Genomic DNA, 16326 nt, shown 5'->3' on the forward strand with positions numbered 1-16326 from the left:
ATTATAAGATCCGAGTGTGTAATTGTAGTGTCGACCTACGACCACCCGAGAACCCCACCCCCTAACTTTATCTTTTATTTCTGTTCATGCAGTAGTCGTTGCTTCAGTTTGGTCACTTTGATTTATTTTGAAAGTCCGGATGTTACACAGATGTAGTTCCTCACTGTGACCACAGGAGGGCAGTGAATACTACACAGCACCACTGCACACTTGTATATAGCCAGAAAATATTTTTAAAAAACAAATATTCATGCATCTTAATCTTACTGATTATTATACTAATAAAATAGATACTTAATATGACGTTATAGTTACTTATTGTGACCACATGAGGGCGCTAATATGTTTACATGCACTCATATAACCATCAACTCCCCCAATAATAATAATAATGAGAAGAAGAAATAAAATGTTCTGTATGTTTGTATATACAAATATTAATAAATCTGAATAACTAAAAACATTTACTAATGATAATAATAATGATCATGATATTAGCATCATCATCATATCTGTTTATTGACTTGTAATCTCTAACGGTGACTACCATACAGTTAATAACAAGATATATATTACATTTATGTATAATTTATTTATATATATATCTATCTGAAACTTGTGTATAATTAGCGTAGCCCTTCAAACTGCTAATAGCACCACCTCTATACATGCTAGCGTTGTTTTTCTGCGCTAACGTTAGCCTGCTCTTGCTATGTCGTTGATGATCGGGGATGCAGACAGCTCATTTGTCACTTCCTGTAGCTGACATCTTTGGTTTCTTCTCTCTACTGGAGACCATGTGACCTTTGACCTGCATGTGTCGTGCTAGCTAGCTATTGTCAGACGCCTCTGAGCGTCTCTATTTAGATTTATTTTGAAAAATCTGACTTGACGTTCACGTAGTTGCTCTCTGTGGCCACTGGGGGGCAGTAAACAACCCCAGAGAGCTGTTTACGGCACAGATTCAATCAATAATCACTTTTACAACTATCTATACATAATCTATACACGTGTGATATTGAGAGAAGAGTCGTGTTCAAGTCCGAAACAATAATCAACATCACAAGTTATGACTTACCCTAACCCTAACCCTTCAAAATAAAACATTAAAATACAACATTAAAGATAATTTAATTTTTTTTTTAATGGGTTAAAATTACGGTAACAAAAAAAACAAAAAAAATGTCCCTGCGATTAAGTTAATTAAAAAAAAATATGAAATGATTAAACCCATTTTTGGGATAGATTTTAATTCTTTATTGTTTGTTTTTAATATAAACTCACAGTAGAGTCCAAGAGTTTGAGACCACACTGAAAATAATCTGATATTTTCACATAAACCTGGAAATTATCAGAAAGAAAGACAGGATGTTATGATGTGAAATAAAGAAGGAAATAATCAAGATTCAGAACCATTTCTAGCCATTTTTGGCAAATTTGTGTTAAAAAAATAAGATCTTAGATGTTTCTTCTTCATTTTACACGTCATAACATCACTCTATATCGCCTAGTGATTCCATTTTGATCAATAAAACAGTTTAATAGAAGATTTAATTGCACTAAAAATGGATTTTTGTTTCTGTGAGGTTTTCAGGAGCAGATTTGATTGTATGGTAAATAAAAAAAACAAGATAATATGGATATTAAAAACTCCTTATTTCCTTTTTTTTCTATATTTGTTGATATAAATATGAACTCTAGTGTCATTTGAGGCCTGTTGCCGGCCGACAGTAGAGGGAGGAAGAGATGTTTGGAATAGTTTTGTGTTGTGAAATCTGAAGTTATGAGTCAACAACAGAAGCACAAATGTTTCTCTATTTTTAAACATTTTACAGACCAAAGAATTTACTTACTAGATTAATAATGTTTAGTCGCAGCCCAGCTAAAGACAATTAAAAGCTATAACTGAATATTCAGTTTTTTATATCCTATATATGAAAGCTGCAGCTTTATTCTTTAACACTGTGAATACAGATAAATACTCACACTGGGAGCCTCACAAGATGCTGCACAGTATTAGATTATTAGATTATTATTAAATTAGATTAAAACCAAGAAACAGACAAATAACAATAAATTATACAACATTACTTATTACAGCGACTTACTTTAAATTTCTACTTTGTCAAAAATAACTGAATTTACTTTTTTTTTAGCTTTTCCACTGACCCCTGAATGCACCATCATTTGTCATAATGTAACTTTACATGAAAACAAATATGGTGGACATTAGGACCTGTGTGTGTGTGTGTGTGTGTGTGTGTGTGTGTGTGTATGTGTGTGTGTGTGTGTGTGTGTGTGTGTGTGTGTGTGTGTTTTGGGCGGGGTCGATGATGCATTCAAGAAGAACTTGGTTGTTTTTGCTCGACTGGTTTTGTGGACTCTGGAAGTGGGAGTGCCCTCCAGTCTCTCCCTCTCCCTCTCCCTCCCCCTCCCCCTCTCTCTCTCCCCTTCAGTGTGACTCCACCTCTCTCACCCATTCCTCCCCAGTCTCTCCTCTCTCTCCCCTGTAGCAGCACAGCTCTCAGTAAGTACCTCTTCTTCACTTCTTTAAGTTTTTACACGTTAAAACTGTTCGTGCAGGTCTGAGGTGTGTTCACTGACCTGCTGGTTGTGTGTGTGTACAGGTTTAAAGTGTGTGTGTGTGTGTGTGTAACCTGACCCTGAATAGATTATGTGAGGGTTTGTATGTCTGCAGTGGTGGAAAAGAAGAGAAAAACAGGATATCAGAGAGGAAAATTGATCCAGTCGTGCAGTCAAACTTTTACTTGACGTAAAACAAACAGTGAAAAGTGTCTCAGATGGTCAGTTAAAGCCTCAATAAAGCTCCCAGAGTCAAACTATCAACACACTGAGGTGTAAAAAGCAGGTGAGCCACAGTCGTCCATCAGATGGGAGCAGAGAAACTATTGATTAAACCATTATTGTTCTTTATTTAATCTTAATCCCGCCTTCAGATGTTCATAAAACGTGCTGTTTTCAAAATAAAAGCCTCCATTATGCTCTTATTCTGCCTGAAAACACTTTGTTGCTGCTTTCTGATGTTTTAGAGCTCAAATCATTAATTGATTAATGGAGAAAATAATCATCAGATGAATAGATAATTAAATTAATTGTCGGTTGCAGCTGTGCGTTATACACTGTTGGCTAGTTTAGTAAAAACACGTCACGTTTAAAGCTTCTTTAATTAGAATGACATCATATTTGATATATATATTGATAATGTTTCTATAAATCGACCCATTTAGTGTTTCTCTTCATTATTGATTGATTATTGTTTCCTCTCTGTATCAGAAAGACGGCAGAATGCATCTGGCCAAGAGTTTCATCGGAGGCCTCATCAATGTTGTGACGTGAGTAATGCTAACAGTTTCCCTCCGCTTCCAGTCTTTGTGCTAAGCTAAGCTAACCAGGTCTATCTCTGTACCACACTTATTATTATTAGTTTAATATTCTCCATCAGTTTTTATTGTTATTTCACTTTTAATTTTAGTTTTCGGTTAATTTCAGTTGAGTTTAATTTAAATGTATTTTTTCTAAAGTTATTATTATTATTATTGCTTTAATATGAGTTTTTGCAGCTCTTAGTTTTTTATGGACATAAATCATTTTATGATGAAAAAAGTCTTTGTTGTAATTAATTTTCTGTACATTTTTATTTTATTTCACTCAGTTTTGCACAGTTTGTTTCAGTTTTCATGTCCAGTTTTAATTTTTAATTTTAATTAGGTGTCATAACTTTGCTCTAAACTAAACGCACATATTGATCTCTGACTCTGTTTATTTTTCCGTCCAACAGCAACATCGACCCTGCTGATTTTATACCTTCAGACCCTGTAAGTACCAATGTCTTTTTTAAACACATATACACGTATATTTATATTTATTTATATGTTGTAGATTTTTCTTCTTGCTGTTAATAAGAAAGTCGAGTATAGCTTCAGGTCGACTCAACTTGTTTCCACTGCAAACCAAGTTTCACCACACAGACGCTCTTCAAACAGATAAGAAAAGATGATTATTAATCATGAAGGAAAGTCTATAAGGAGTGAATGCTGACACCAGGGCTAACAGAATAATGATAGATGAGAATTAAAGTCAGATATTTAGTAAAATAAGCAAATGAGCTTTAATTCTGTGATTGAATGATTTATCCCAGTGGAAGATTTCATGAGCAAACAAACACACAAACACACTCCACGTCTTCATGCAGCTCGATGGAGGAATGTGTGTGAGAGTGCGACCTAACAGTAGCTCTTTGTGTGTGTGTGTGTGTGTGTGTGTGTGTGTGTGTGTGTGTGTGTGTGCAGCCTGCCCCTCGCAGACCGCTGAACTTCGCCGAGGCCCACGAGAACGATGAGGAGAAACAGTTTCGGAGGGTTTTCAAACAGCTGGCTGGAGATGTGAGTCTTTAATGTTTAATCCTTAAATCACTCACTCACTTTATTTATCAACATTCCCGTTTCTGGTTTTGTTGCTTTCATGAATCGTGCAGATTAAGTTTTGCAGATAACTCTGAACACACAAATAAACCTTCATCGGGTTAGAAAATGAAGAATCTTCTTATGGTGCTTTTCCATTTCACAGTTTTAGCTCTACAAACACAAACACTGAGGATGTGGACATTTCTTTTTCTTATTTTTACAGTCTTATATTTGTATTTATGTCTTGTGGTATGTTATAAGGGAGAGGTCAGATGAAATCTCATTGTACTTTGCTGTATGATGACAATAAATCTGATTCTGATTCTGACTCAGCTCGCTTGGAGCCCCGGCTGCATAGGTACTGTCACCTAGTGAAAAACCATAAAGACCAAGTCAAGTCGAGTAGCTGCTGGTGGAAAAGTGCCATAACTGTTGCACATAAAGTCAGAGAGCGTTAATGTCGACTAGAATAGTAGCACAGACCAGCTGTCATAAAAAGGAGAAATATTAGATAATATTTTAGAAATCTGTCAAAAACTTGTTTCTAATTAAACATTGTATTATTATTTATTAGGCAAATAACAAAGTGGAACAACTAAATAGTCCTTATTCACATATTTTAACCAGAAATCTTAATATCTAGTTTGACCTCCCTGATTGTTTTCATGGACTTTTCCACCGTCTCTTTTGTTATTGAGCTCCAAATAGTTCCCAGCTGTTCCCTCAGACTTGCTTTGGATTAAATTAGTGTGTGATCTATTTTTTTAATTCAATAAATCCCAGATCTGTTCGATAGGATTCAAGTCTGGACTCTGACTTGTCCAGTCCATCAGTTCCTCTACTCCAGATTCCTTTTCCATCATTTCAGATCCATCATTGTGATTAAAGAGCTGCACATACTGGAGGGTTAACCATCACAGGAACTAAAGAAATAATCTGGTGATCAGCACTACTGTTAATTTAGGGCAGAGGAGGTAAACACCTTCCACTGGGTGGAGGTCTGATACATTTGTTAAGCTCTGTATATTTGTTGTATGTGGTTGAAGTAAATCACAATCATGACACTGAAAAACTATAAAACACTTTTACTGGCAACCACAGTGGAAAGTGGTTTACAATCATTTATATATAAAATAATCTACAGTGACGCCTTCAGGGACATCATCTAAGTTATGTTAAATAGGCAATTCAACGTTATGCAATGTTTGCAGTTTGGTTAAGTTTAGGCACCAAAACCACAGAGTTAGGTGACGGAGAAACAGACTGATTTGGGTTAAGATAAGTATGGACAGCTTAATGTAAGTCTGTGAAAGTCAAGTAAGTCATTGCTGACTTTTGGTTTCACATGGGACTCTAACAAAGGGCATTCTGGGTAAAAGTCCATCCATCCTGTTGCAGTGGGACGACACTGGACGGACGCTCGTTGCAATGAAAACCTATGTTTCATGTAGAAAGAGCTGCTTTTACAGCCTGAGGGTCACATGACCTCCAGCCTCACAACCACACACATGTTTTAAGGTGGTTCAGGACAAAATCGATGTCTTAAGCGTTGGATTTACTCAGTATAGAACTCCTTTTACTCCTTCTGAGGCTTGATTTTAGACCCCGACACCACAATTTTCAACATTTCAACAATTTCTAGAAGCCAGAAAAGAAAAGAGTCTGAAAGAAAATCAGAAAAATGAATCTGAGCTTTGTGCTGAAACGTATCGCTGCACGTTTATTCTTCTTACATGAGTTTCATTCTAACTAAGCTGTGAACAGGTGACTTTAACCTGGGTGCTGATTCACATGTAGAGTGTTCACAGGTTAACAACAGGTGCGACCTGAAGGGCTCATTTACATGTTGTCACTCAGCTCGAGTGTCACAGGATGATGCTTCTAAAGATCCAAGCAGATCAGATCTTTCTTTCTGCGTTTCACCTGATCCCTCGTCCCTCGACACACCTGTCTGCCTGCTGTCGGCCGGCCGCATTCCAAACCCCACCCGGCCGCGTCCTGTCCCGTCCCGTCCCCTTTCTGGTTCGTCCTCGCCCCGGGCCGGTTGTGTCGCCTCGGCCGGCCCCTTAATCACAGTATTCACCGGGTGACTCTGAAACAAAGGAAGGAAAATGTTCAAACACACCAGACTCCATTGACAAAATCAGCAATTTAACCTCACAGGATCGTGTCAGTTTGTTTGAGTTGAGTTGAGTCTTCCAGTCAGGACGACTTGTAATGTCATTTTATGAAGTAATGTGACTTGGAGAGAGTGGAAGAGGAATTTATCTTCCTTCTTCATGTGTTAATGTTGATATTTTACATTGCAAAGTCAATTTTCTAAATGCTTTTCTGCTGAAGACTTGACGCCGATCCAACTACTATCACCTCTAATCAACATTTATCGTGTATTTAAAGTTTACCGATCCTTCATAGATCTTTTGCCTGTGTGTCCTTGGCCAAATACCAAATAATCCACAGTGGCACTGTGGGTGTTTGAGGGTGGAGGAGGTGGAGAATAAAACACAAGTGGGTTCATGGCCTCATTTCTACGGTTAAGTTTTAGATACAGTCGCTCAGTGAGTCAGTTTATTTGGCCTCTGACAAACACGTGAAGAGCTTCAGGGTGTGTTAGAGAGAGAGAGACGGGGGGAGGGAGAGAGAGGGAGGGAGAGAGGGAGAGAGAGAGGGAGGGAGAGAGAGAGAGGGAGAGAGGGAGCGAGAGAGGGAGAGAGAGAGGGAGAGAGAGACAGAGAGAGAGAGAGAGGGAGAGAGAGGGAGGGAGAGAGGGAGAGAGAGGGAGGTCTCTTTCTCTGCATTCCTGCCATTGTCTAGAAGGGAGGCACTCATGCCTACAGGGCGTTGTACTGTGAGTGTGTGTGTGTGTGTGTGTGAGTGTGTGTGTGTGTGTGTGAGTGTGTGTGTGTGAGTGTGTGTGTGTGTGTGTGAGTGTGTGTGTGTGTGTGTGTGTGTGTGTGAGTGTGTGTGTGTGTGTGTGAGTGTGTGTGTGTGTGTGAGTGTGTGTGTGTGTGTGACTCATCAGAGGGGTGTGTGCACTAGTTGGACCAGATCTCAGCCGGCTGTCAGTGAGAGGGTTTATGTTAACACTGGTAATGATGGTGATGAAGATGGTGATGAAGATGGTGATGAAGATGGTCGTAGTAAATGAAGAACCACCCACCTGGTAAAGGTGGAGTTCTGGAAACTTCCTTTTTAAAGGTGTACACACCTGTTTAGAAACTGAGTTATAAAGAAATCATGGAGTGTATTTACTTTACTTTACTTTACTTTACTGTAGTACCAGTAGTAATACTAGTAGTAGTAGTAGAGGCAGCAGTACCATCTGTGGTAGCTGTTGTAGTGGTAGTAACAGTTGTAGTGATACTGTCAACAGTAGCAGTAGTAGTAATAGTATGTGTGTATCAGATGGATTTAAAGTTCAGAGTAACTTCCTGTATTTTAGATATATTGAGCCATGAAATAAATAAAAGCAAAAAATAAATAAAATCTCACCTTTGAGGTACAGAAGCCCAGAGAGGACGTTTGTCATCCTCATCTCCGTCTGTGTCCTCATTTCTTTCCCTGAAAGACAGAAAAGAGAACAAGAAGAACGACTGAAAGAGTCTGAGGAGAGAAAATAATCATTCAGTGACAAGACAGTGATGACATCAGCCCTTCAGATGGTTTATAACACAGATGTTTAAATACAAGGAGCTTTTAAACTTTGTTGAGACTCTAGAAAACACTTCTGTTGTGCTGAACCTTTGGTCACACACTGAAAAACAAAAAGTGTGTTTTGATAAAGGAGGAAACGGGACGGTCCAGAGGAGGAGGAGCTCCGCTGTGTTTTGGAAACAGTGTTTTTCTCTCAGCAGTGAGTCAGAAGCTGGAAAAGTATCACAGGACATAAAAGGAAACAGCTTCAGCTGGATGGAGTCACTCAGATCAGCTGTGACTCACCGTGTGAGGGGTTTCCTCTGTGGAAACACACAGTCAGGTTTAGATCAGTCAAAGGAGGACACAGATATCAGCCTTCACTTTTCTGAGTTCACTGGATACATCCAGGAAGCGCTTAGCATAGCATAGCATAGCATAGTATAGCACAGCCCAGTATATAATAACATAATAGCATAGCATAGCACAGCACAGTATAGCATAGCATATAATAGCATAGCTTAGCATGGCATAGTATATAATAACATAATAGCATAGCACAGCATAGCATAGCACAGCACAGTATATAATAACATAATAGCATAGCATAGCACAGCACAGTATAGCATAGCATATAATAGCATAGCTTAGCATAGCATAGTATATAATAACATAATAGCATAGCACAGCATAGCATAGCATAGCACAGCACAGTATATAATAACATAATAGCATAGCATAGCACAGCACAGTATAGCATAGCATATAATAGCATAGCTTAGCATGGCATAGTATATAATAGCTTAGCTTATCTTAGCACAGCACAGCATAGCATATCATAGCATATAATTGCATAGCATAGCATGGCATAGTATATAATAGCATATCATAGCACAAAGACTGGATGTCATTTGAAACCACAAATGTAGCTCCATCCAAAAAAACAACAAACACACAGACTGTTCCTTTAACAGGAAATGTTACTGTTCCTTCTGAGCTAATGTGTGTGTGTGTGTGTGTGTGTGTGTGTGTGTGTGTGTGTGTGTTCACAGGACATGGAGGTGAGCCCCAAGGAGCTCATGGACATCCTGAACAAAATCGTTTCCAAACGTGAGTCTGAAACATTTATCATGTTTATATTGTGTTTAATCACTTAACTAATCTGAAAAGTTATTGATCTCTCCTTTCAGATGGAAGCCTGAAGACGGACGGTTTCAGCATCGAGTCCTGTCGGAGCATGGTCGCCGTCATGGACGTATCCCTTCACAAAATATGACGCTCGCACAATGCAGTACTAGTACTAGTGGTACAAGGAAGTACAAGAAATAGTACTAGTATCAGTAATTAGTAGCAGTTTAGTAGTAGTAGCAGTGGTAGTAGTTGAATAGTATTAGCAGTAGTGTAGTAGTAGTATTAGTATCCGTAGTAGTTCTGTCTGTGTTCTCCTGCTCTGGTCTCTGAGTTTTACCTTTGACCCCGCCCCCCTCAGAGCGACAGCACAGGTAAACTGGGCTTCCACGAGTTCAAATACCTGTGGAACAACATCAAGAGATGGCAGGTGAGGTCACTGCACACCAGGAACCTTTTTAACCTTCATTTTCAATAAATACCATAAAACATAAACATGTATTTCTCGTCTCCAGGGCATCTATTTGTCCCACGACACAGATCGTTCAGGTGTGATCTGCTCTGATGAGCTGCCACGAGCCTTCAAGGCTGCAGGTGAGACACACTGCAGGTGTGTGTGTGTGTGTGTGTGTGTGTGTGTGTGTGAAATCACTGCAGTGTAAACAGAGTGTGAAGTTTCAGCTCGTGTTGTTTGTGTTTGTGCAGGTTTCCCTCTGAATGACCAGCTCTACAAGCTGATAATCCGTCGCTATAGCGACGAGCATGGCAACATGGACTTTGACAATTTCATTGGCTGCCTGGTGCGACTGGACGCCATGTGCAGTGAGTCGCTCTCTGTCCTCCTCACCTGCTTTCTTCTCTGTTCTCTTTAAATGTCCTGCTATTGCACATTTTGAGCTTTAAATGAATAACAGGTACAAAAAGTTTTTTTGGAAGTGGTCCAGTAGTAGTAAAATTAGTGTTTTAGTGAATGTAGTCTGGTGTGTGTGCTGTTTGTGGTTAAACCAAAAGGATCTTCCAGGTCTCTCTCTGTAGGGATCCTTTCCATGATGCTGTCACACACTCAGAATAACACTCTGTAGCCTGTAAGAACCTTTAGGTTTAACCACAAACAGCTGTTATATCGCTCTCTTCAAAGCCACCAGACTCCTTTGACAAAAAGTGTAATTTTATCTCACAGAACAGAGGAGTTGCTGGTCTACTGCTGCTTTGATCAACTAATTTTTTTGTTGTTGTGTGTCACTCAAATATTTTTTTGGACCTAAACTATCCCTGTAAAACACCAAAGTCACACAATAAACACAAACAAACTATTGAATCGAGACCAGCAGCTCCTGTGTCCTGTTCTCTAAAATCCCTGTTTTAGTGAATGTAGTCTGGTGTGTGTGCTGTTTGTGGTTAAACCAAAAGGATCTTCCAGGTCTCTCTCTGTAGGGATCCTTTCCATGATGCTGTCACACACTTAGAATAACACTCTGAGCCTGTCAGTGGATCAAACAAGCCTACTGGACCAAAGCCAACACTTTTTGTACCTATCAGGCATAGATGTAAAAATAGGGTATACAGAGTCATCAGGCATGTGTTTGTATGTGTGTGTGTCCTGCAGGAGCCTTTAAGACTCTGGATAAGGACAACAGCGGCTCCATCGACCTGGACATCAAGGAGGTAACACTCCTTTAATTCCCACCACTATTTTACCATTGATAAGGGCACAGGCCCTCCTGTGGGTTCACAATAAATAAAAATAGAATATAATTGGTTAGATAATAATGGTGTTACAGTATTTACTACTGCATTGTGAGCCTACTGAAAATCAATGTGTTTCTTTATTGATTATTCCTGTTAAAGGGGAGTTCTTCCTGCCTGCTGTTGCCTGATATAATATCTGATATAATGCTGATCATGTGGGGACTCTTAAGTCCTTAGTTGCAGGATCCTGTGTTTTCTCCATGATGACAAACACGCCAAACTCTGCTTGTAATTCTTGCTATTTTAAAAGTTTCCTCGCTGAATATTTGAGATGAACCCTGGTCTTTAAGGACGTTTAAGTCTTTTTTAACTGATCAACAGTTCGGCTGTTCTCCTGCAGTGAAACAACAGACGGTCTTTTCAGACTGCAGGTTTCACCACACAGTTTAAACTGAACTGAGACACGAACTGATCACTTCAGGAAGTGATTCGGTTCAGTTTGTTCACCCAAAAGAGTAAAAGTGAGGGGGACAAAACTGGAGGATGGGATCAGATGAGATGAGATCAGATCAATGATCAGATGAGATCAATGATCAGATAATATTTTGACAAACACTAACGCTCTGTTTCTGACTCTCAGTGGCTTCAGCTGACGATGTACTCATGAAGCGACGGAGGGAGGCTGCCCCACGACACACACTCCACTTCTTTCATCTCATGACACCCATTACACGTGTGTGTGTGTGTGTGTGTGTGTGTGTGTGTGTGCCTAAGGATGTGCAATAGTGTCACCATGGTAACGGGACCAAAAAAAAAACAAAAAACCAGCATCGAGCTCGAGTCAAAGGAAAAGATTCAAACCAAAGTCAAGCTGCTGCTGCTGCTGCCAGACGGCGGCACTACAACATCCCCACGTTACACATTTGACTCATTTTATTGTTTCAGGATTTCATGAATTTTCGTTCTTTGTATCTGGTTGAAACCGTTTATGATATCAACTCTGGAAGAGAATAAAGTGACACAACTGATGTTTAAGTGTTACGGTGGCTCGTTTTTGTGTGTTGGGTTTGTTTTTTTTCCCCAATTTAGATGCTGCAGCTATAATCTGTAACCTATATGTATAGAATACAAACATAAATAAATCATCATCACACAAATATAAATAAATAATTAGCTAAAAAGGACAAAAATGTGATTATTTGATTATTTCTTGTCCTCTGAAGCTGAATCTTTACATCAACTTGTGTTTGTGTATTAAACTTAAACCATAAATGTCTACAAACATTTGTTTAGCTGGAGAACTTGTGAGGTTTTTAACAAGTGGAGAAAAAAGATTAAAACTATTCAAACCAGGGTAAAATGAACAATACAGTCACAGACAAACGTGATGACGAGATGTCTGCTGGTTAATATGAATGTATTTTATGTTTCTGCACGCTGAGGCGAATAAAACGGACAACATGCAAACTTTGGATTTTGGTATTATGGGTTTATGTTGTTGAAATAAAGGGGGAAAACAGGATAATAAAAATATTTAAATATAGAAAAATCAGTGGAGATGTATTCATATTATATTAATTCCTTCATATCAGGGGATCAGCAGCCAAAAAGGTTGTTAAACACTCTTTTTAAACAAAACAAAACAATCAGTTATAATATAAGAATTTCATGTCTGTTTCAACTTCCCTTCTTATATTTATGTCAGATTTTAAATCTTATCCGACATCTATTAAATTATATTAAATTATATTAAATTATATTATATTAATTATATTATATTAATTATATTATATTATATTATATTATATTATATTATATTATATTATATTATATTATATTATATTATATTATATTATTATTATATTATATTATATTATATTATATTATATTATATTATATTATATTATATTATATTATATTATATTATTATTATATTATATTATATTATTTTTATATTATATTATATTATATTATATTATTTTATATTATTTTATATTATATTATATTATATTATATTATATTATATTATATTATATTATATTATATTATATTATATTATATTATATTATATTATATTATATTATACTATATTATATTATTTTATATTATTATTATATTATATTATATTATTCTATTACTATTAAATTCTATCTATTAAACTGACCAGCAGTGTGTGTGTGTGTATCTGAAGTTTATATATTGACCCAATATTTTTATTTTCATGTTTTCTAATCACCTCTGATCATCTTAATATCATCACTCACCACAGAAGTGAATGTTATATTCCTGTGGTGACCTTTAGATCTAGACTATCAGAGACTTGACGCTGATGCTGAGGTGTGCTCGGTGACGGGCGGGGCGGTGCCGGTGTGGAGGAGAGGGGCGGTGCCGGTGTGGAGGAGAGGGGCGGTGCCGGTGTGGAGGAGAGGAGGTGGGGATGGGGGTGGGGATGGGGGGCAGAACCAGAGATGCTGAGGAGGAACAACAGGTTTCCACCGCACAGTTTGGTGCTTTAATGCGGGAAGTCCGGACAGAAAGTGCAGGAGAACCTGTGGAGGTGCTGCTGAAAGGTAGGAGCGCTGCTTTTGGTCTCATTTCACCAGAAGTGATTCAGATTAAAGAAATAAACACGCGCAGACATCGTTAAAGACACGGGTTCAGTTCCTGTTACGTGTTTACTGGAGGAGGTGAAGTGCTGGAAATGATGCTTCACCGTTTAAACATGAAGAGATTTGGAGCTAAAGTAACATGAAACCAGTGAAACCATCAGTCTGCGTTCATTAGGAGCCTGAACCCTGGAGGAGAGCAAGGGACTGATCAGAGTGATTACCAATCAGCCTTAATGATCGATAGAGACCGATGATATCATAGTTAACAGAACAGAATCAACTTTATTGGCCAAGTTTGTACAAACAAACAAGGAATTTGACTCCGATGAGACTTTTCTCTCTATATAATAGTTATATATGATATTATAATTAGAATAGTTACATTATATATATTATATATTATAGCTATAATAGTTATATATGATATTATAATTAGAATAGTTACATATTATATATATTATATACTATAGCTATAATAGTTATATATGATATTATAATTAGAATAGTTACATTATATATATTATAGCTATAATAGTTATACATGGTACTATTTATTTTTATTTCAGTGAACTTTATAAAGCACTGTGAGACAACTCTGTTGTGATATTGGGCTATACAAAATAAATTGAATTGAATTGAATTGAATTGAATTGATATTATAGTTATATATGATACTATAGCTATAATATTATATTATAGTTATATTATAGTTACCCATAATCCTATTGTGTCCTGGTCCAAGTGAGGGTGTGTGTGTAGTTCTTGTTTCCTCAGAGTAAACAGTGAGGACAGTGAGTGTGTTAAACAGCAGATGGACAGACTGTTTTCAGCTGCATGTGTGTGTACAGTGTGTGTGTGTGTGTGTGTGTGTAAACTGATCATCAATTATCTTTTATTAAACTCACCTCAAACATTCAGCAGAAGCAGGAAACGCTTCTGTTTGTGTGTTAATGGAGAAAAAGGTGAGGTTTAAATGTGAGCTGAAAGTGACTGTTAGCTGTGAGGAGCAGAGCAGAGAGGCTCCAGGTGGCAGGAAGGCTTCAGGCCTGCAGGGGCCTCCTACCTGAGAACACCTGCCTCCACACCGTCTATGTGAAGGCTGAGGTGACGTTGGTGCAGCAGCATCACCTCTGCAGGACATACAGCAGCTCCACTGCTCCACTGCTCCACTGCTCCACTGCTCCACTGCTCCACTGTCCCTCGTCTTTTACTAGGAGGTTTAAAAATGGCGGCGCTGCATTGGCTAGAAGGTTCCAGGGTCAAATCCAGGTTTGAACCCGGGGGTCTTTGCATGTTCTCCCCGTGCTTGTGTGGGTTTTCTCCGGCTTCCTCCCACAGTCCAAAGACTCCAGCTCCCCCCTGCGACCTTGACGGATAATAGAATAGAATAGAATAGAATAGAATAGAACTGTCATGATCCTGTATTTTGTCTAGTTCCGTTTTTGTCTCGTCTCATGTTGTCTTGTCATTTCCTGTTTTATTTTGTAGTATCATGTGTTTCCTCGTTTCAGTTACAGTTACTTCCTTTCGTCTGATTGTCTGGCTCCTCCCTGATTGTTTCCACCTGTTCCCCATCACCCTGTGTATTTATTGTCTGCGTCTCCCTCTGTCCTGTGCCAGTTCGTCATGTCCATTATCTTGTCTTTGAAATCCCATTGTTGGAGAACCATTCTTGGGGTTTGGTCTTTTTTCAGTTGTATACTTTGTTTCAAGCTCTGCCTTGCTCCTTTTGTTGTTCACTTTAAGATTAGTCTAGCTTTGTATCGTGTTTCTAGTTTTGAGTATTTCTGTTCTTAGTGTTTTGATTTTGTTTTGTTTGTTCGCTCCTGTTTTTTCACGGAGTCGCCTTTTGTTAGTTTTAGGGTTTTTTTTGTCTTGGTTCCTGTTTTTGCCTTTTGATTAAAGTTTCTTTGTAACTTTAATTGAGTCGAGCGTGTGGGTTCCTCAGTCTTGTCTGTCCGGTCCTTGTCAAGAACAGTTCCTTTATTCACAGGAAATTGCTTTGTTACGGCAGCCCGACTCCCCACAGGACAACCAACACTTAAGGCACAAAAACAACAGTAAAGAAGGAAAAAACATATGAAATATATAAAATATGTACAAGCTAAAATAGAATAATCTAACATAAGACTAGTCTACAATATAGAAAATAAGAAATATCTTATATCTGCAAATACCAGAGGAATTCCCAGAGGAACCTCTCCGGGAGCTGAAAATGTCCCTCAGAAAGGTCGTTCCCAGATCAATTTAAACAAAACGATCGATCGACTAATTGCTGCAGCTCTAATCAGAAGCCTGCCAAAGGCCAAAGGTCACTTCAGAGTGTGTTTTCACGCAGTAATCATGACGAGCTGAATGGGAACGCACATAAACGTGTCTGGGCTCCTCTTCCTCTTCATTATATACGATATGATAACTGATTATTTGCCGGCTCCAGTTTGAACACGTAATGATCTGCTGTGATTGAAAACCAGAGCAGCAGATTTAAAGTTGATTTAAAGTTTCAGTAACACTAACGATCGCGTCACCTCAAACCGACAAGAGGAAAGAGGTTTTACTGGAGCTCCCTGTGATATTGTGTGAAACTCTATACATAAATATGTGAAGGATAAAATTAAAGACACATATATGTTAAAGAATTATAAATAAAAGATGTCTAAATGTACACTGTTGTCCATATAGTTGGAATAATTGTTCAATACATCTAATTCTGTTAAAGCCTGAATACACAGTGTCTAAAGGTTCACTGTGGTTTAAGTTCCTCTGTGATCTGTTTGGAAGAGTTTGATCAATAAAGTTGAGAAGATATAAACTTTATTTATCAAGAATAAATCACATCATTT

General features: G+C 38.1%; 1 protein-coding gene across 1 annotated transcript; it reads left to right on the plus strand.

Moving 5' to 3' along the window:
* The first annotated feature begins 2478 nt into the window (after positions 1-2478).
* Positions 2479-11902, plus strand: capns1b (calpain, small subunit 1 b). Its single transcript, XM_070828684.1, has 11 exons — positions 2479-2527; positions 3295-3353; positions 3800-3836; positions 4311-4403; positions 9110-9167; positions 9248-9312; positions 9547-9615; positions 9701-9779; positions 9891-10007; positions 10792-10850; positions 11515-11902. The coding sequence occupies exons 2-11, from the start codon at positions 3307-3309 to the stop codon at positions 11539-11541; spliced, it is 651 nt and encodes a 216-aa protein (XP_070684785.1). The 5' UTR covers positions 2479-2527; positions 3295-3306; the 3' UTR covers positions 11542-11902.
* Positions 11903-16326: the final 4424 nt, after the last annotated feature.

This window comes from Pempheris klunzingeri, chromosome 4 (assembly GCF_042242105.1).
Source record: "Pempheris klunzingeri isolate RE-2024b chromosome 4, fPemKlu1.hap1, whole genome shotgun sequence".
Taxonomy (NCBI): Eukaryota; Metazoa; Chordata; class Actinopteri; order Acropomatiformes; family Pempheridae; genus Pempheris; species Pempheris klunzingeri.

Excerpts from the sequence above, each read along its gene's own strand:
- capns1b (XM_070828684.1), top strand. The coding sequence starts at position 3,307 with ATGCATCTGGCCAAGAGTTTCATCGGAGGCCTCATCAATGTTGTGAC. Across the intron at positions 3,837-4,310 it reads ATTTTATACCTTCAGACCCT|CCTGCCCCTCGCAGACCGCT; the intron begins GTAAGTACCAAT and ends GTGTGTGTGCAG. Across the intron at positions 10,008-10,791 it reads GCGACTGGACGCCATGTGCA|GAGCCTTTAAGACTCTGGAT; the intron begins GTGAGTCGCTCT and ends TGTGTCCTGCAG.